Source organism: Macrotis lagotis, chromosome 1 (assembly GCF_037893015.1).
Source record: "Macrotis lagotis isolate mMagLag1 chromosome 1, bilby.v1.9.chrom.fasta, whole genome shotgun sequence".
NCBI lineage: Eukaryota > Metazoa > Chordata > Mammalia > Peramelemorphia > Peramelidae > Macrotis > Macrotis lagotis.
This window is the reverse complement of record NC_133658.1, coordinates 835,889,503-835,909,462: the sequence shown is the minus strand read 5'-3', so window position 1 is coordinate 835,909,462 and position 19,960 is coordinate 835,889,503. Positions and strand designations below refer to the sequence as shown.

Genomic DNA, 19,960 nt, shown 5'->3' with positions numbered 1-19,960 from the left:
AAAGATGTCTGGCTATTGTAGTAAGTCTCTCCCTATTCCAGTACATCTTCCATTTAGTTGTCAAATCCATTCACTTGAAGTTGGGTCTAACCATGTCACCCAACCTTCCCCGACCCACCCTACCAATTCAACAAATTCTAGTAGCTTCCTATCAGGAAATAAAAGTTCTTTCTTTGGAATTTAAAACCCTTCATAACCACTGCACTCCAACTTTTCCAGTTGTGTTACACCCTCCTTCTATGTATTCTGTGATCCAGGGACACTGGCTTCCTTATTGTTAATTGAGCATAAACACCCTATCTTCCAGTTATTATAGTTTCACTGCCTCATAACTAGAATTCTTCTTCACCATTTCCATATGTCTTTAGTGTCTTTGAAGTCAGAGCTAAAATCTTCCTTTTTACTACAAGCCTTTCATGAACCCCTTTATTGCTAATATCTTCCCTTTGTTGATTATTTCTAGTTTTTTTTTTGTACAAGGCAGTGGGGTTAAGTAACTTGCCCAAGGCCACACAGCTACGTAATTGTTAAGTGTCTGAGGCTGGATTTGAACTCAGGTACTCCTGACTCCAGGGCTGGTGCTCTATCCACTGTGCCACCTAGCTGTCCCAATATATATCTTGCATGGACTGTGAGTTCCTTGAGATTAAGGCCTTTTTAAAAAATATCACCAGTGCTTAATTTGGTACCTGAAACATAGGCACTTAAATACTGTGGGTTCTCCTTTCACCAGGTTGGATATCTGCTCACTCTAGGCCTTACTCAAAGGTCTTCAGGAGTTTCTGGAGTTTAAAAAAAAATCAACCTCTAGTAACTAGTCTCCTGGTTGTGAGCCTTTTGTAATTTATCTGACCTAGTGTCTGCATAACAGGCACACAAACCATTTCCAAAGTCACATTGGAAATCTTTCCTGCTTGGTAGTACTTGACAGAACTTTTATTCCACTGAACCTTCAAAGTCACCTCTGAGTTGTAGTAGAGGTGTTAGGAGTAGGTCTTATTGGAGGGGTTAACATAAGAAAGTCGATAATTAAGGACCCAAATTGGAACAAATGTTCATGGGATCATAGATTTAGAGCTGTAAGGGACCTTGTAGGGTTCAGCCCTTTTCATTTTACAGAAAAGGAAACTGAATCCCAGAAAAGGTGAGGGATTTGATCAGTTGTATATATCTAGCAAGTGGTAGGAAAAAAAATTTGACCTCCATCGCTCTTGATTCAATGTTTACTTTGCTGTTTTCTGGTTATCTCTCTGAAAGTTAAATAATTGTCCCATTTATACAATAAAGGACCAAAGTGAGTGATAATGTGCTTTGGGAGATAGAGGAGAGAGAGAGAGAGAGAGAGAGAGTGGTATAAGAGGGAAAATTCCTTGAAGGAAATGAATCTTGTACTTATGTAGGGTCATTGCTGAAGATGCTTGGGATCATGTTAATAATGAATCTTGTACTTGTGTAGGGTCATTGCTGAAGATGCTTGGGATCATGTTAATAAAATGTTTAGCAGGGTTTGTCTTGTCTCAGAAGTAGTAACTGATTTTCTGATGGTATTTCTCTCCAGGTTGATCTTTCAGACCTATCCCCTGAGGAACGATGGAGGTAAGTACTGTTGTTGGGACTGTACCAGATGAGGACTTAGTAGCTGATGGACCTGCATGGAGTTCAACAAAAGAACTATTTATTGTACACTGACTTCATTTTTTAATAGATTGGATTAGAGGGTCAGGGTTCTGCCTACGTGTGTGACCTTGGGCAAATTCTTCTTCTTTTAGGATCTTAGTTTTCTCATTTATAAAATGAGTTCCTCCCCTATTATGTGTCATGGGTCTCTGGCAGTCTGCTGAAGACTATGGACTTCTCAAAATCATGGGGGTTTTTTTGACTGCATAAAATAAATAGAATTTTACAAAGGACAGCAAATAAGTCAAAAAGTTATCAAAACAGTTCTAAAAACCAGTTTATAGACCTCTATTCCTAAGGTTCCCCTGGCACTTTAGGGGAAGTATCTGACAGCAGAAGTTCTTCCTGTCCCTAAAGACCTCGAGAATTCTAAAAATTGAAGTAGTCAAGTGGGAGAGTGGAGAGAGCACCATCCCTGGAGTCAGGAGGACCTGAGTTCACATTTGACTTCAGACATTTAATAATTATCTAACTGTGTGATCTTAGGCAAGTCATTTTGCATTGCCTTGCAAAAAAAAAAAAACACCATAAAAATGCTAAAAATGTAGGGCTTCTGCCCAGTACATGGGTCATTTAATTTGTGTTCTATCCAGCCCCTGAGAACTAAAGAGTTGGGGGGGGGTTGCCTTTTAAAGTAAAGTTTTATATCTTCTGTTTTTCATCACTTACGTTACCTACTATGTCCATCCCAAAGAGCCATTCCTTTTATGAAGAAGTTAAAAAAGTTGAAGAAAGAAAAAATCTACAAGACATTAATTTATAAAAAAATTCTCATGTTATTATATGCAGTGTTCTATACCCAAGGTTTCTCACCTTTGCAGAGAAGGATGGGGAGATGGAAAAGAACCTGTTAATCCTGGTTAACCTCCCATCCTAGCAATAATCCTTAGGGTCAGAAAATTTGAGTTTGGGGGCAGATTTAGGCTAAATATAATAAACAACTTTTTAATTCTCAGAATTGTCTCATTATTTAGTGAGCCAATGATTATTAAATGCCTTTATATGCAGGACACAATATTAGATGCAAAGTAAAAAAAAAAAATGACAGTCTTTGTCCTCTGGGAGCTTATAATCAACTATAGGAGTATCTAAAATGCTGCCCACAGTGTGATTTTATGTGGTCCCCTATGAGTTTACTAAATGCTTTAGTAAACAAAACTGAGTTACCACACAGTTCTCGCTAAAATGACAAATCAAAATATATTGTCTGTTGTTTCAATAAAAATTTTTAAAAGTAAAGTTGGATAGCCCTGTCTACTATATTGTTCTTCATCTTCTTGGAAAGAATCATTTGCCAGCATGTTGAAAGTAATAGTCCATTGAACTTGCACTGCTTAGGCCACAGTTTGTCCTAACATATTATGTTAAACTTTGGGCCAATATTTTAAGAAGAACATCATTTAACTTGAGAGCATCTAAAATAGGGAAGTCAAGTTGGTAAAGAACTTCAAGATCACGCTGTTAGATGGTAATTGGGGATGTTTAACCTGGAGAAGAGAATACATAGGGAGAGGAAGATGGGAAGGACAGGATTGGACATGAAAGCTGACTTTTAAGTATTTTTATATGGACTCTCACTTCCACAGAATTTCTAATCTTGTTGGCTCAGTTCAAGTGCTAATTCCTGTGCAGAATTTTTTTCCTGATTCATTCATTTGCTAGTATCCCTCCCCATTACAGACCCTCCAAATTACTTTAAATATTTTAAAACTGATTTAATATAGCTACATACTTGTTTCCTCCTCACTAGAATGCAATCATCCTAAGGGTAGAGACTATTTTCTTTTTGTTACTTGTATCTCCAGTAATGGCACTGTATTTTGCATATAGTAGATGATTAATAAATGTTTATTGAAAAGAATGAATCAAGTTGCAGAGAATCAGATTTAGAATTGAAGTAAGGAATAAAAAGGTAGTATGTGCTGCCTCTATAGGTAGTAATTTCACCTCATTCAAGTTAATTAGGTGAAGGCTGATCAGACTACTTGTTGGGAAATGCTATAGAAGGAACTCTTTGTTAAGTAAGGTTAGGATAGGATGTTCACTGAGAATTTGCAAAGCTGAGGGGATATTCTGATAAATATAATGCAAGATGGAATGTCATCAGGCTGGGCAGCTAGTTGGTGCAGTGGATAGAGCACCGGCTCTGGTGTCAGGAGGACTTGAATTCAAATCCAAACTCAAATACTTAATAATTACCCAACTTTGTGACCTTGGGCAAGTCACTTAATGCTGTTGCCTCAGAAAAAATAAAAAAAAAGTGATTAGATAAAGTTTTGCAGTTAAAATGCTGCCAGGAGAATTTGAGGAGGGAGAGAATACTTTCATTTGGAAAAGTTAGGAAAGAATTCACAGTGGTGATAAGAGGATTCTAAAAGAGCCTGAGCTTCTATTGGAGTTAAGATGCTATTCAAAAAACATTTACATTGGTACAGGTCAATGAGTTTTAGTTTTCTTTTATATAAAATAGAACTAATACATGGAGGCAGCTAGGTGGCTCAGATATAGTACCAGCCCTGGAGTCAGGTGGACTTGTGTTCAAAAACAGCCTCAGACACTTAATGATTATTAAATCTGGCAAGTCACTTAACCCCATTGCCTTACCCCCCCCCAAAAAAAACAAAACAAAACCATACATGTTTTTGTTTGTCAGAGTTTCTGTAAGCTCTCTTTGTAGGTAATATAAAGATAAACGTTACGGTTCCTATGTTGAATGATGAAATTATGATTAAGAATAGCACTGGAAAGATATGATAAACTAAATGGAATTAAGTAGGAATAATGTTTTGCATAGATTAAATAGTTCAAAAACACAAATGTGGGGTAGTGAAGGCATAACTGAAAGAATAGCCTGAGGAGCTAGGTGACTACAAGCTCAGTATGAACCATAAATATGCTACAACTTCTAAAGGAAATGAATGCTGTCTTAATAGGATAGTGTCCAGGTCATGGGAATTAATAAGTCCTTACTTCTCTTTAATACTTAGAATATAGCTGAAATATCTAGAGTTCTGCCTTAAGAGAGATATTGACAAACTGGGAGAGATCATGATACAATGGAAACACTGGAACTACATTAACACATTGTTGGTGGAGTTTTTTGGAAAAATGGTACAGCCGTTTTGGAAAGCAGTTTGGAATTATGCAAATAGAATGGCTCAAATGTTCACACCCTTTGCTAAATTTTTACTCCAAGGCAGCCATGGATAAGAAAAAAGTTCTTAGGTACTTTAAAATATTTATAGCAACACTTTTTGTGATAGCTAAGAATTAAAAATAAAATAGTTGTCCATACATAGAATGAGTAAAAAAAGTTGTGGCACATGAATGTACTATGAAAAACAATGTGTGTGATCAGTAAAGAGAAGCATACAAAGATGTACATGAACTGATGCATAGTAAAGAGAGCTTTAAGAAAACAAAAATGTAACAATTAAATGGAAAGAAAAACCATATACATACACACACACCCCAAAGTTATAAAAATTGAGCATGATTAGAATGAAGAGATATGAAAAGACACCTTTAAACCACCACTCCTTTGAGGAGATAGATATCTGGTGCACACATGTTATACATTGTACATGTTTTTAGACTTTTTCAATGTAGCAGTCAGTTGTGCAAGGTTCACCACCACCACCACCACCCCCCTCCCGAAAAAAAAATTGTTACATGAGCTGTCACTTGAGAAGGGATAAGGGGAGGAATACTGGGAGTAACTGTTTATGAAAACACAAAAGACATTAAAGTGTTATTTTTTAAAAGTAAAAGATAGAAAAGCATTAGGTTCAGGGTCAGATGTCTTAGTTTTCAGTCTCAGCTCTGCCACTTCATTACTCTGCCACTTTTAGCAACTAACGAGGCAAACCCAAGTTCCTTTATCTGTAAAATGAAATTGTATATTTTTTGCCTCTCAGAAATGTTTAGTCAATAAACTTTTTTAAAAATTTAATTTATTTTCCAATTAACTGTAAAAATAATTTTCAACATTCTTTTTTGTAGGTTTTTTTTTTTTGCAAGGCAAATGGGGTTAAGTGGCTTGCCCAAGGCCACACAGTTAGGTAATTATTAAGTATCTGAGGCCAGATTTAAACTCAGGTACTCCTAACTCCAGGGCCGGTGCTCTATCCACTATGCCACCTAGCCGCCCCATAACATTGATTTTTTTTTTCTTTTCTTTTTTTCTTTTTTTGCAAGGCAATGGGGTTAAGTGTCTTGCCCAAGGCCACACAGCTAGATAATTATTAAGTGTCTGAGACCAGATTTGAACCCAGGTACTCCTGACTCCAGGGCTGGTGCTTTATCCACTGCGCCACCTAGCTGCCCCCATAACATTGGTTTTTGTGAGATTTTGAATTCAACATTTTTCTCCTTTCCTTCCCCAGCCCCCAAGACAAGAAATGATCTGATGAGGTCTGCATGAACAATTATTTCAGACCCATTTCCATATTAATCATGTTGTGAAAGAAGAATCAGAGCTAAAGAGAAAAGCCTTGAGAAAGAAAAAAATATTTTTATGAAAATAGTAAACTTGGGTCTTTATTCAGACTCCATGGCTCTTTTTCTGGATGTTGTAACAGAAAGGGTTACATGCTGTGCAGACTTTTAATTTGATCAGCTGAAATCTGCCCCACAATAACATGCTCTCTCTTAAGTCTTTAAATGAGAATTTAATGATTAGTATACTTATTGAGGAGGCTCAAAGGCCTGGAAATCTGGCTGGCTAGGGAAGTTGAGTCACAACATAGCCTCCAGGATCTAGGTTGGAAAAGTCCCTTTAGCAGAGCGTCCTCTCCAAAGGGGGGGGGGGGGGGGGGTGTGACTTCCTAAGACCTTTATAGTGCTCACACAAAAGTGGCACAGATCCAAGGGTTTACAAAACTGAACTCAGTGATCTGGAGAATTTCAGCAAAACACCCTCAGATCCTGAGCACAATCACTTTCTCCAGTTGTCTTGAGGTAAACACCCAAGAACAGGTCAAGTTCCCAGGTGTGAATATGTTTACTAGGCATGTTCTCCAGCACTCCCTGTGCCAGAACATGGTTTGATCAATTATTCTTCAGTTTAAGTGTGCTGGGAAGTTCCTTCTCCTTGGACCATGTTGATAGGGAAGATCTCAACTTAACCCTTCACCCTTCAGATGTGGATAGTATTTTCCAACTCCATAAGCATTTATTGAACATCTACTATGTATCAGGCACTATGCTAATTGCTGAGGAGACAAAGAGAGGCAAAAACAGTTCCTGCTTTAAAGTCTATTAAGGTCTAATGGGAAAGACAGCAAACAGAACTACAACGAAGTCTGTGTATGTAGTCTCAGAAGAAAGGCACTAAGATTAAAGAGTATTGGGAGACTTCTTGTATATATTATAACTTTGATGTTCATCTTTCCTTCTTGAAGAAGACAATATCAGGGAGGCTATGACAAGCACATTGGATTTGAGTGAGGGAATGCGGTGCTAAATAACCAGCCTCACTTTCTCCTCCGGAGCCATCTGGGTCCAATGACCTCATAAGAATCAGGACAACTGAAGATAGCCCTAGTTGCAAGGCAATCAGGACTAAGTGACTTGCCCAAGGTCACACAACTAGTAAGTGTCTTAGGCTGGATTTGAGCTCAGATCCTTCTGACTTTAGGACCAGTGCTCTACTCACTATACTGTCCAGTTGCCCACAATTACAACTTTAGTGGAGACTTAAAGGCATTTTATTTGAAGACAGAGAAGGTGGGAACCAGAGATGAAGAGGGATGAGTTCCAGGAACTGGTGAAAGTGGAAAGGTTTAGAGATAGAGTATTACTTTTAAAAAATAGCTTAGTGTATGGAGTAAGTAGAGTGAAAGAAAGAAAGTTTAGAAAGACTAGAAAAGTAGGAAAGAATCCAATTTTTTTTTAGGGTTTTTTGTTTTTTTTTTTTTTTTGCAAGGCAATGGGGCTAATGGCTTGCCCAAGGCCACACAGCTAGGTAATCATTAAGGGTCTGAGGCCAGATTTGAACTCCTGACTCCAGGGCTGGTACTCTATCCACTGTGCCACCTAGCAGCCTGAAAGCATCCAATTATGAAGGATTTTAAAAACCAAATTGAAAATTTTTTATTTGACTGGAGGTTATAAGGAGCCATTAGAGTCTTATTGAATAGGAATGAGCAGGGGGTTGGAAGGGTCGGAGATGACATGTTAAATCTCTTTTAGGAAATTAAATTTGACAGCTAAGTGGAAGATAGTCTATAGTGGGGGGGGATGCTTGAAATAAGACCAATTACCAATCAACATTTTTTTGTAATAATCCAGGCATGAGCTGGTGAGGGACTGCACCAAGTTGATGACAGTGTTAGAAAAGGCATATAGGAGAGATGTTGAAAGGACTTGGCAATAGATTGTGAGAAATGTGAGACAGTAAAGAATTGAGAATAACACTTCAATTTTGAGGCTGGATGACTGGAAGGATTGTGGTACCTTTAACCAATGATGGAAGAGGAGCGCATTTGGGATAAAAGATAATGAGTTCAGTTTTAGATTGCTGGGTCTAAAATTTCTATGGGGCAACCAGTTCTAGATGTCTAATAGTCAGGTATTGTTAGGGAGTTTAACCTTGAAAGGAAGAAGAAGAGATAAACCCCAAAAGTAGTAGAAATGGATGGAACAAATGAGGCTTTTTTTGAGGACCAAGGAGGCAAGAGTATGTTTATGGGCATTAGGGAAGCAATCAGTAAATAGGAAAGATTGAAGATAAGTGTGAGTGTGGAAAAGAGAGAGGATCTATCTGTTGGAGAAGATGAGACAGAATGGGATTACTTGGGCATATAGAGGGGGTTATATTGACTTTTATGAGAATATGCCGTGTAAATATGAACAATTGGAAATTATTATCATAAAAACCTGGAGTGCATTCAGAGGAGGCTGATAAGAAATGATAAGATTTACAATATAATACAACAGATATTTATAACATCTTTACTTTATACTAAAGTCTATTCTAGGTCCTAGAGAAGATACCAAGTTACATAAGATACTGTCCTTATCCTCAAAGTTGACAATAATATATACACAGTGAGTTCAATGAAGTAAAAGGACAGAAATTGAATGCTATAAAATAATTGTGACCAGACTTGGTCTTTTAGAGGAGATATGAGGAGACACTTTCCTCCTTTATCCCTTCTTTGCAAAGGTGTGGGGCTGTGGCTGTAGAACACTTTATAGTTCATTGGTTATTTTTGTTGACTTAGGGAGTTTTTTTCTCTCTTTTTTATTCTTTGTAGTACTGGCTCTCTAGGAGGGGGTGACATAATATTGGTCTAGCAACAAAAAAAATCAATTATTTTGCAAGTGGGTTTGCATCAGTGTCTTTATTTTTCTATTTTTTAATTTTATGTTTCCAGTTACATGAAAAGATAATTTTCACCTTTCATCCATTTGCAAGTTTATGACTTCCACATTTTACTACCACCTTCTCTTCCTTCCTCCCTCCCCATGGCAGTTAACTATCTGGTAAAAGTTGTACATGTGTAATTGTGTTTAATGTATTTCTATATGTCATGAAAGAGGAATTAGAACTAGGCGGGGAAAATCATGAGAAAGAAAGGAAAAATGTAAAAGAAAAGGTGGTTTTTATTGAAATTTTATTTTCCAGTTACATGCTGTGGTAGTTTTTCAACATTCCTCCATTTGTAAATTTATGAGTTACACATTTTTTCTATCACCTTCCCTTCCTCCCTCCTCTTGGCAGTGAACAGATTGATAAAGGTTGTGCATTTATGTTTAACATATTTACATATTAGTCATTTGTCAGAGGAATACAACTAAGGGAAAGAAAGCCATGAGATATGAAAAACATAAGAGAAGTTTTTAAAAAGTGATAATAGTTTGTATTCAGATTCCATGGATTTTTATCTCTGAATGTGGGTGGCATTGTCTATAGCAGGTCTCTCAGGATTGTCTTTGATTTCTGAACTGCTGAGAAGAGCTACATCCATCATAGTAGTTGTTAATGTATACAATGTTCTCCTGGTTCTGTTCCCTTCATTGTGCATTAGTTCATGGAATTCTTTCTATACTTCTCTATAGAGGGCTCTACCCATTGTACCATGCAGGTGAAAACAAGTATTATGTCCATAACATTCATATACCTTATTCAGCCATTCCCCAATTAATGGGCTTCCCTTCAATTTCCAATTCTTTGGCACTACAAAAAGAGTTACTATAAACATTTTTGTACTTATGAGACTTTTCTGGTTTTTTTATGATTTCTTTAGGATATAGACCTAGTAGTGTACCAAAGAGTATGCACAGTTTATTGCTCTTTGGGCATAGTTCCAAATTACTCTCCAGAATGATTGGATCACAATGATGTAATATTAGGTGTTATAAAGACAAGAGATAGCAATAAAAATTTATTTTTAAAAAATGTTTGTGATAATTCTGAGATTGTAACTCTCGGGTTACAACCTGAGAATGATACTGTCCTCAAAAGAAATAGGCAAGTTTGAAAGAGGAATAATTTTGAGGAAGATTACTATTGAATTTCTTTTTGGAACTGGTATCTCCCCTGATAGCTATTCCTCTTCTTAATTTTTCTATGTCTATTGAAGTTCCCATCTTCCTTCCAAGTACCCAGGTTCATAACCTTGAGTAATTTTTGACTTTTCACTCTTACCTCTAGCCAGTTATCAAGTCTTATCAGTGTTCCTCTACATTTTTTATATCCATTTCCTCTACTCATATACCACTTTTGTGCTACCACTTTTGTTCAAACTATCATCACCTTTCTTCTAAACTATTAAAATAACCTCTTAATGAGTCTTCCTGCATGTCTCCCCCTCTGATCCATCTTTCATACAGCTTCTAAAGAGCTACTCATAAAGCACACATCTGACTCCCCCTGCCCTGTTCAGGAAATCTCCAGTGACTCGTTTCCTCTAGGATATAATATAATCTTCTTTGTTTTTTTAAAAAGCTCTTTGTATTTGACTTCAGACTGCCTTTTCAGACTTATTAGAACTTAGTCTCCTCTGTTGCAGCCAAACTGACCTACTTGTACTCCATACATCATTGCCACCTTTGCACATGTTTTTGCCAACTCACCTCATACTCTTAGAATGCTTGTTATCCCTTCTTCAAAGTCTGTTTTAAGTGTGATTTCCTACATGAGGATTTTCTTTTTTTTTCTTTTTAAAATTTTGGGTTTTTTCCAATAACATGTAAAGATAGTTTTCAACATTCATTTTTTATAAGATTGAGTTCCATATTTTCTCCCTTTCTTTCCCCCTCCCCTTTTTTGAAAGAAGAATGGAGAAAATGGAGAAAAAATTAAGAGAAGGAAAAAACATGAAAATAGTATGTTTTAATCTGCATTCAGATTCCATAGATCTTTCCATGAAACCTTTCTTGATCCACTACCCTTCTCCTAACCACTAGTGCTCCTAGCTTATGTTTACTTTGATATATTTATTTTATTTATTTAAGACAATTGGGTTGAGTGACTTGCCCAAGGTCACACAGCTAGGCAATTAGTAAGCATCTGAGGCTAGATTTGAACTCAGGTCCTCCTGACTCCAGGGCCAGTGCTCTATTCACTTCAACACCTAGCTGCCTTTTAATATCTTTAAGTATGTATTTGTTGTCTTCCCTAATACAATATAAGGAGGGACAGTTCAAGTTTTTGTCTTTGTATTCCCAGAACCTGAATATCAGCTACTTAACAAATGTTTGATGATGAGAAAAAGATCAAAAATCAAAGAGACAAAATGTCAGAGAGAACTATTATAATGACAAGGATAGTTCTTGGTCTTGGCAAGGAGAAGGACAGTTTCTTGTCAGAGATTGAAACAGAGGAAGAAAGAATGGAAGGATGATATACAAGAGATTTTGAGGAAGAGGGAATTAATGACAGATAACATTTTTTCCATAAATAGGCAAGTTCTGTTGAGACAGGGAAAAGGAATGATACAGACAATTTAGAGAAAGTATGAATAACTACTGAGGAAAGTGTGATGGCAGGTTAAGGAAGAAAATTACCATTTAGCCATGCAGACTCAATTGATATTAGATAACATAAATTTTTATTGAACCAAGTTAACATGTTCATAAGCCTTTCCCCCTACGAACATTTAGCAGCACTAGAGGAACTAATGAGAATAGATGGTAGGGTAACCCAGTTTTGGAGTTTGACAAAGTATGTCAGGCCATAGGACAATGGAGTAAATGATTCCATGATAGAAGATAATATATCATTTAAGTCACCAACCATAGAGTCAAAACTAAATGAAAGGCAGACTGGAACAGTGGACTGGGAGAATAGGAAGAAATGAAAAGAGTAGAGATTATAATGAAGACAAAGAATAAGTTTAGGAAGTGAGGCAGAGGGAGAGATGGAAAACTAGGAATTTATTCAGAGAAGAATTAAGAGTTCTGGACATGGAGGTAGTTATAAGTGATGGTGAGATCGGAATATGAACTTTCACTTTGGGTGGTTACAGTGAAATGAAGTTGCTGAACCTAGAATATCTGAGGGAACGTCAGTGGTTATGTTAATGTTCTCAACCACATGGACAAAGATTTTATCTGGAGAAGAGTGTGAACTGGATACAGAGTTTGAGAAGAAAAAAGTAAAGGCAAAATAAGGATCTTGACCTGTAAAACATATAACCTGCAAGATTCAGAATTTAGATAAGTTATAGTTCCTTAATATAAAATAATACATATATGAGTCAGAGGAGTACACAATGCTTTGTGAGATTGAGTATGTCTTTTGGGAAGAAAGTGTCCTTTTCGAATTAAGAGATCAAAGAAGTTTCTTGAAGTAGACTTGAGTTGGTGTATAGCTTCAGCAAGAAAGCTAGGTGGCACAGAGATGGAGTGCTGAGTCTAAAGTCAGGGAGACTCATCTTCATGAATTTAAATCTAACTTCGGAAAACTAGCTATGTGACCCTGGCAAATCAGGTAATTTTGTGTGCCTTAGTTTCCTCATCTGTAAAATTATCTGGAGAAGGAAATGGCAAACCACTTTTAGTATTTTTGCCAAGAAAATTCCAAATGTGGTCATGAAGAGTGGGACACAACTGAAAAAATAAACAAAAACAGACAAAATAGATTCAACATGCAAAAAAGTGATTGGAAGAATTTTTTAGATATAGCCTATACTTTGGAATTAGGACAAAAAGGAATTCTATTTTAAACCATTCAATAGCTAGGCTTCCCTTTGCTTTAGATCAACAGTACCAGGAATATTATTCCTTCATTGACAGGTTTTCTCTTAGCTTTAATTATGTTTCTTTCTAGGTCCTTTTTAATTCCAACATTCTACATTCTGTGTTCTAGGAGCCTTTCTAGTTATGATATGCTTTAATTCCAATCTGTAGTGGCAAGGGTAGTATGCTTCTAATTCCCCCACTGTCCATCTTAACGCATCTGTTTGACTTTCAGGATCGAGCACGCACGGATGCACGCCAAGCACCGTGGCCACGAGGCCATGCATGCAGAGATGGTCCTCATTCTCATCGCCACCCTGGTGGTGGCTCAGCTGCTCTTGGTACAGTGGAAGCAGAGGCATCCCCGATCCTATAATGTAAGCCATTTTTCTCCCCTGCCTCTAATAATTCCTAGAGAACCTTTATGCACATATAGCATAGGGCAAGTTCTCTTGAGCTCAATATGAATGGAACAATAATAATACAGACCACAGTTTCACAGAATATTGAAGCCAGAAATCCACATGCATAGATTGGGAATGTAGATCTAGTTACATCCAATCTGTTTTGCCCTTTTTTGTGATAATATTCCTATATTATAATTGTTTGATGGTAAGATAATTATTTCTCTTAACACATTTAACTTTTTGAAATGCTTTCTTTTTAATAGCCCTATGACATAAGTCTGGTACGTACTATTTTCCTCATTTTACAGAAGAGGAAACTAAGGCTCTTGAGCAGTTAAGCAACTTGCACAAGGTCACACAGCTAAGGAATTGGAATAGCTGGGACTTGAACCAGGTCTCTTGACTCCAAATAAAGAAAAGACTACTACAACAGGCTGTCTCTGGCTGAGGTAGAACTTTTTTAAAAAATGTCTAAATAGTTAAAGTAGTTAAAAACTTATTTCCTGCTATGTAATGATGAACCCCTCAGTTTCTATCATACTGTAAAGTTTTATTTTTATTTATGTGAAATCCAAATGTATGTGGATTTCTGGTTTCTAAGTCTACAGCACATTTGAAGCAGAAAATTCAAAGTGTGGGCTGAAGCTATTCAACATGACATAATAGAAAAACCTCTGAACCTACAACAGGAGGGCTTAAATTAGCATCTTGGATGTTTGTGACTTATTCCTGTGTAGCCTTGGATTAGCCACTCTGGGTCTCATTTTCTTGACCTATAAAATGAAGAACTCGGCCTATCGGATTTATAACTTTGAATTGTACATCCTGTGATTTATATGCTAGAAAGACATATCACAACTAAGACCTTGATGATGAGGGAAGAGGGGAAAAAAATGCATTTTAAAAACTGACAGTGGATTAGTGTAAAAGAAGCAGAAGCAACATCGTGTAAAGAAGAGACCACTGGAGTCTTGGACTAGAACTGATTTCAGGGCCTGGTTCTGTCACTCACTTGGTCTAATATGTCACTTATCTGCTCTGAGTCTCCTTTTCCTCAGCTGTAAAATGGGTTAAAATCTCAACTAATCTCAATAAGTTGATTGAAGAAATCTTTCTATATAATTTTAAAAACAGTAGGAAATGGAAAAGCTTTTCTTATTATCAAAAGTCATAATTGATATATTCTAAATTTAAAAGCACTGTCTCATGGGGGTTTTTATTTCTTTTTTGTTGTTGTTGTTTTTTGTTTTTTAGGTTTGTGCAAGGCAAATGGAGTTAAGTGGCTTGCCCAAGGCCATACAGCTAGGTAATTATTAAGTGTCTGAGACCGGATTTGAACCCAGGTACTCCTGACTCCAGGGCCGGTGCTTTATCCACTGCGCCACCTAGCTGCCCCCATTATTTCTTTTTTAAGGAAGAAAAAGTATTTTTCAGACCATAAAACTTTAAAGTGTGAATTATTATTTAAAGGCCAAAAGTTTTATAGCCCCTGAATACTGGAGAAAATAGCCTCACACATCTCAAAATCCCCTGAAGTCATTTCCATTTTGTAAACTAGTGGAATAATTGGTATTCATAATTATAATTCTGAGTTGGCAGAAAAAGGGTAAAATTATGATCTATGTATTCTCCTTAAGGAAGAATTGTTAAAAGAAAAGAAAAAGATAAGTAGCATCATAGACCTTAGGAAGATTTTCACAATGAGATAGGTCTTGACCATTCCCCAATTGACAAATGGTCAAAGGATATGCAGAGGCAATTTACAGATGAGGAAATCAAAGTGATCCATAGTTATATGAAAAATTGCTCTAAATCATATTGATTAAAGAAATGCAAATTGGGGCAGTTAGGTTGCGCAGTGGATAAAGCACCGGCCCTGGAGTCAGGAGTACCTGGGTTCAAATCCGGTCTCAGACACTTAATAATTACCTAGCTGTATGGCCTTGGGCAAGCCACTTAACCCCATTTGCCTTTCAAAAAAAAAACTAAAAAACAATAACAACAACAAAAAAGAAATGCAAATTAAAACTTCTCTGAATTATCACCTTATACCTCTCAGACTGGCCCATATGACCAAAAAGGACAGTGATCACTGTTGGAAGGGATGTGGGAAATCTGGGACACTGATGCTTTGTTGGTGGAGTTGTGAACTCATCCAACCCTTCTGGAGAGCAATTTGGAATTATGCCCAAGGGGCAATAAAAATGTGCATACCCTTTGATCCAGCAATACCACTACTGGGTCCGTACCCTGAAGACTGTACCCAAGACTGATTTTATGAGAATGATGGGAAAATATAGAAGCTGCTAAATGACAATAACTCTACAGGATTTATCAGCAGGATAGTTGATCTATTTCTTCTAGAAGGCAGCATTTAATTTCATCAAAAATAAAGTCCAAGTGAAACTTAGAGAGATGCAGGGCTCTCGGCTCAGTAAAAAGGCAGATGTGAATCAATTTTATATAGACAGTAACAAAGCAGAATGCTGTTATGATGCCCTGAAGGCTATTTATGGACTAAAGACATATGGTACATCTCAACTACACAGTGCTGATGGATCCATATTAATGATAGGGACATAATCCTAGAGAGATGAACTAAACACTTCCATAGCGTTCTTAATAGACCATCATCAATCAATGCTGAAGCTATTGACCACTTACCTCAAGTTGAAGTCAATCATTCTTTAGCTGAAGTTCCAATTGAAGAAGAGGTTTTGAATGCCATTAGGCTCATTTAAAGTGGCAAAGCACCAGGTGCTGATTCTGTTCCATCTGAGATCTACAAGGTGGGGTGTCTATTACTCATCTAAAAACTGACTGAAATTAAGAGGTTATCCCCCAAGAATTCAAGGATGCTTCCATCGTCTATCTCTGTAAAGGTAAAGGGAATAGATTGTCCTGTGACAATCACAGGGGTATTTCTCTTTAAGTCATTGCTGATAAGATTTTTTTTCCAGAGTCCTTTCAGTAAACTGATCCTTCGCCTGGAAGTTGGTCACCTTTCTGAGAGCCATTGTGGCTTGAGAAAGGGTAAAGAAACAATCGATATGTTGTTTGTTGCCTGACAACTACAGGAAAAATACCAGGAACAGAACAGAGGTCTATATACAACATTTGTAGATCTCAAGGCCCTTAATACCATCAGTTGCGAGGGTTTATGGAAAATTATGTCAAAATTTGGGGTTGCCTGGAGAAGTTCATCAGTATTGTACACAATTTCAAGATGGCATGTTTGCCCAGGTTCTGGATATTGGACAATGCTCTTGAAATTTTCCTGTCACTAGTGGACTAACAAGGTTGTGTCCCTGCTCCATACTTTTTAGCATAATTTTCAACCTTGTTATGAAATACCTTCAATGAGGATGAACATGGCCTCAAGGTCAGCTACTGCACTATTGGCAAATTCTTTTGCTTGAAAAAGCTACAATGCAAGACCAAAGTAGAGGGAGTGTTGGTGCATGATCTTCTATTTGCAGATGATTGTGCACTCAATGCATCCTCTGAAGCTGAGATCCAATAAAGTATGGATCGATTCTTTGCTGCTTGTGCTAATTTTGGTCTAACAATTAACACCAAGAAAACACAGGTGCTCCATCAGCCAGCACAACACCGTCCTTTGGTGGAACCATCGATTACAGCAAATGGAGAAGTTTTGAATACAGTTTTGAATACTGTGGACAAGTTCACTTATCTTGATAGTGTCCTTTCCATGGAAATACACATTGACAATGAAGTTGACAGGTGCATTACCAGAGCTAGCTCAGTATTTGGAAGGCTCCAAACAAAAGTATAGTATAGAAAAGGTGTTAGACTGACTACCAAATTGAAGATCTATAAAGCCACTGTGCTGACCTTATTGCTATATGCCTGTGAAACCTAGACAGTCTACCAGTGCCATGTCAGGAAACTGAATCACTTCCATTTAGATTGTCTTAGGAAGATTCTGAAGATCACCTGGCAGGAGAAGATAACAGACAGGGGCGGCTAGGTGGTGTAGTGGATAAAGCACCGGCCCTGGAGTCAGGAGTACCTGGGTTCAAATCCGGTCTCAGACACTTAATAGTCACCTAGCTGCGTGGCCTTGAGCAAGCCACTTTACCCCATTTGCCTTGCAAAAATCTAAAGAAAAAAAAAGATAACAGACCCTGAGGTCCTTTCTTGAATTAACTGCCTAGCATTCCAACATTACTACAGAGAGTGCAACTATGACACGTTGTTAGAATGCCAAGCATACATTTACCAAAAAAAACTATTTTATGGAGAACTCATACAAGACAAGTGCTCACAGGGGGGGGTCAGAAGAAGCAACACTGAGACATCTTGAAGATCTCATTGAAGAATTTTAGAATTAATTGTACCACATGGGAGACACTGGCACAGTACTGCCCAGGATTTGGAGTCCTCGTCAATGAGGGTGCTGCCTATGAAGAAGGCAGAACTGAAACAGCTGAATGGAAACCTGGCATGTATAAGTTTAGAATATCCACCCCAGGTATTCACATGGACTATTTGTGCCAAACCTCTGGTCAAGCATTCCGAGTTTGTATTGGTCTGATCAGCCACAGTCAGACCCTGTAAATTTGTCTCAAACATAATGATGTCATTGTGGTCTTCTTCAATATTGAAAGACAAGAACCAACCAACCATTCTCTTAAGGATTCCAGGAAACTGAAGTTTAATTATAGTCCAGATAAAAGGGTTTTTCAGAAAGAGAGATGTCTAGGGTTCCATTACCAGAATGGGCCTTTATATGAAATCAATTGTTTCTAGCTGTTTAAATGACTGACAGAAGATAGCAAGACTGATGGGTCAGAGAAGACTTTCAATGTATAGGTACAGCCACCAATAATTTTTAAAGCCAAGTGGAGGACAAAGGGGTCAGAGGGTCTTTGAGTAGAGGAAAGGAAGGGGTCCAACAGAGAGATCCACAGATAGAAGGCTTTTTATTACCCCTGTACTTGGATCCAACTAGCATTTGCATTCAATTAACCTGAAAACTTGTGACAAGACTATTATCACAGTGTGAAACGTAATCCTGTAATTAGAACTCCAAATTCACTTCAGTAGGGTTTCTTTTCAGGCTCCCTAAATGTGGACTTCCTCTTTCAGCTCCATTATGATTATGCCACATAACCATGGAGAAGTGTTTTGTTCTCAGTGTGATTTCTTAGTGCCCTCCTTGGCCAAAGGGGATTGATACCAAGAGAGAGGAACAAGCTCAAAAATAATTAAGAATTAGATTCCCTTCTAATTGAGCTGATCCTTGGCTCTTCACATTTGAAGATAATAATTACATTTGAATAATAATCAAGTTACCCTCTGGTGCTTCATCAAAGCAGAGAGGCTATGTTGGTGAAGCATAAGATCTGGCAGATGCTGCCAAGCTGTCAGGATTCCTTGCATGGACCTAGGAGAGGATAGTGGGCATGGCTGTAGGCTGAAAGACATGTCCAAATAAGTGTGAAGAGTGTCCATTATGGCAGTTTATGAAAGCTGCAGACAGAATTAGGTCAGCTTGATGGCACAGTGGGAAGAGCTCTGGGCTCCTTCCTGGAGTCATCTAGTGATCTTGAGCAAAACTCACATAATCTTTGTCTGCTCAGTCTCCTCATCTGTAAAATGGGAGAAATGTCAGCACCTACCACCTGGGGCTGTTATAAGGATCAAATAATTGTAAAGCTCTTAGTGCAGGGCCTGACACGAAGCTAGGTGCTACATAAATGTTAGTTTTTGTAGATCTTTTTATCATTAATTAGGGACCAGAAAATAGTATCCTGATAAAGATTTGGATTCAGTTCCAGAAATAACTTCTCAACAATCAAACTTGTCCAATATTCAAAGAATTGACTTAGGAAGTAATGAAGTCCTCTTATCTAGAGGTGTTAATGCTTTGAGTGGTTACCTTTGTTGGAGTTGCCAGAGAAGATTCCTGACTTGGGTGATAATATTAAGGATAACATTAGTTCATAAACAATAAAAACATTAATGTAATATTCTAAGGATTGCAAAGCTCTTTACAAATATTATCTCATTTTATCTTTACAACAGCTTTGAGAAGGGTAGGTGCTATTATTAAAACCATTTTACAGAGGAGGAAATTGAAGCAGACATGGAGGTTAAGTGTCACTTGGGGTCACATACCTAGGAAATGTCTGCGACCAGATTTGAATTTGGGTCTTCTAGACTCTGGTTCTGGTGCTTTCTTGTAGGTGGGTAGAAAGATAGACTAGATTACCTCCAAAGTCTTTGAGGTAGTATGGCATTAGACTTGAAGTTAGGAGAGAACTGGGTTTATATTCTGGCTTCATAGTTTCTGTGTGAGTTTAAGTAAGTCACTTCATATTACTGAGTCCTTTTACTGAAATGAAAATACAACAATATTTACATGGTTCACCTTACAAGGTTGTTTGAAGAGGCACCTTTTAATGCATAATATACTATCAAAAGTTACTATTCCAATTCTAAATTAGACCAATGAGGCCTTCATCTTCCTCTATGAGATAAGGTATTATTGAAGAGGATAACAGACTAGCCAGCCCTAGAAACTGCTATAGATAGGATGAATGGGTAAAATTTGTCATTAAGGTGCTATCTTTACCTTCTGTCTAGCTAGATTTTGATATTGGCTGCTTTCCTTACCTATGATACTCACCTAAAATGTTTTTCCCTACTTGGGTTTCCATTTG

General features: G+C 37.5%; 1 protein-coding gene across 2 annotated transcripts in view; it reads left to right on the top strand.

Moving 5' to 3' along the window:
* Nucleotides 1-19,960, top strand: part of RNF121 (ring finger protein 121) — a 107,204-nt gene that overhangs the window by 28,300 nt on the left and 58,944 nt on the right. For both annotated transcript variants that reach the window (XM_074217322.1, XM_074217323.1), the window contains exons 2-3: nt 1,559-1,596; nt 13,100-13,241. In XM_074217322.1, coding sequence (XP_074073423.1) covers nt 1,559-1,596; nt 13,100-13,241 — 180 coding nt within the window. The remainder of the gene's footprint in view (nt 1-1,558; nt 1,597-13,099; nt 13,242-19,960) is intronic.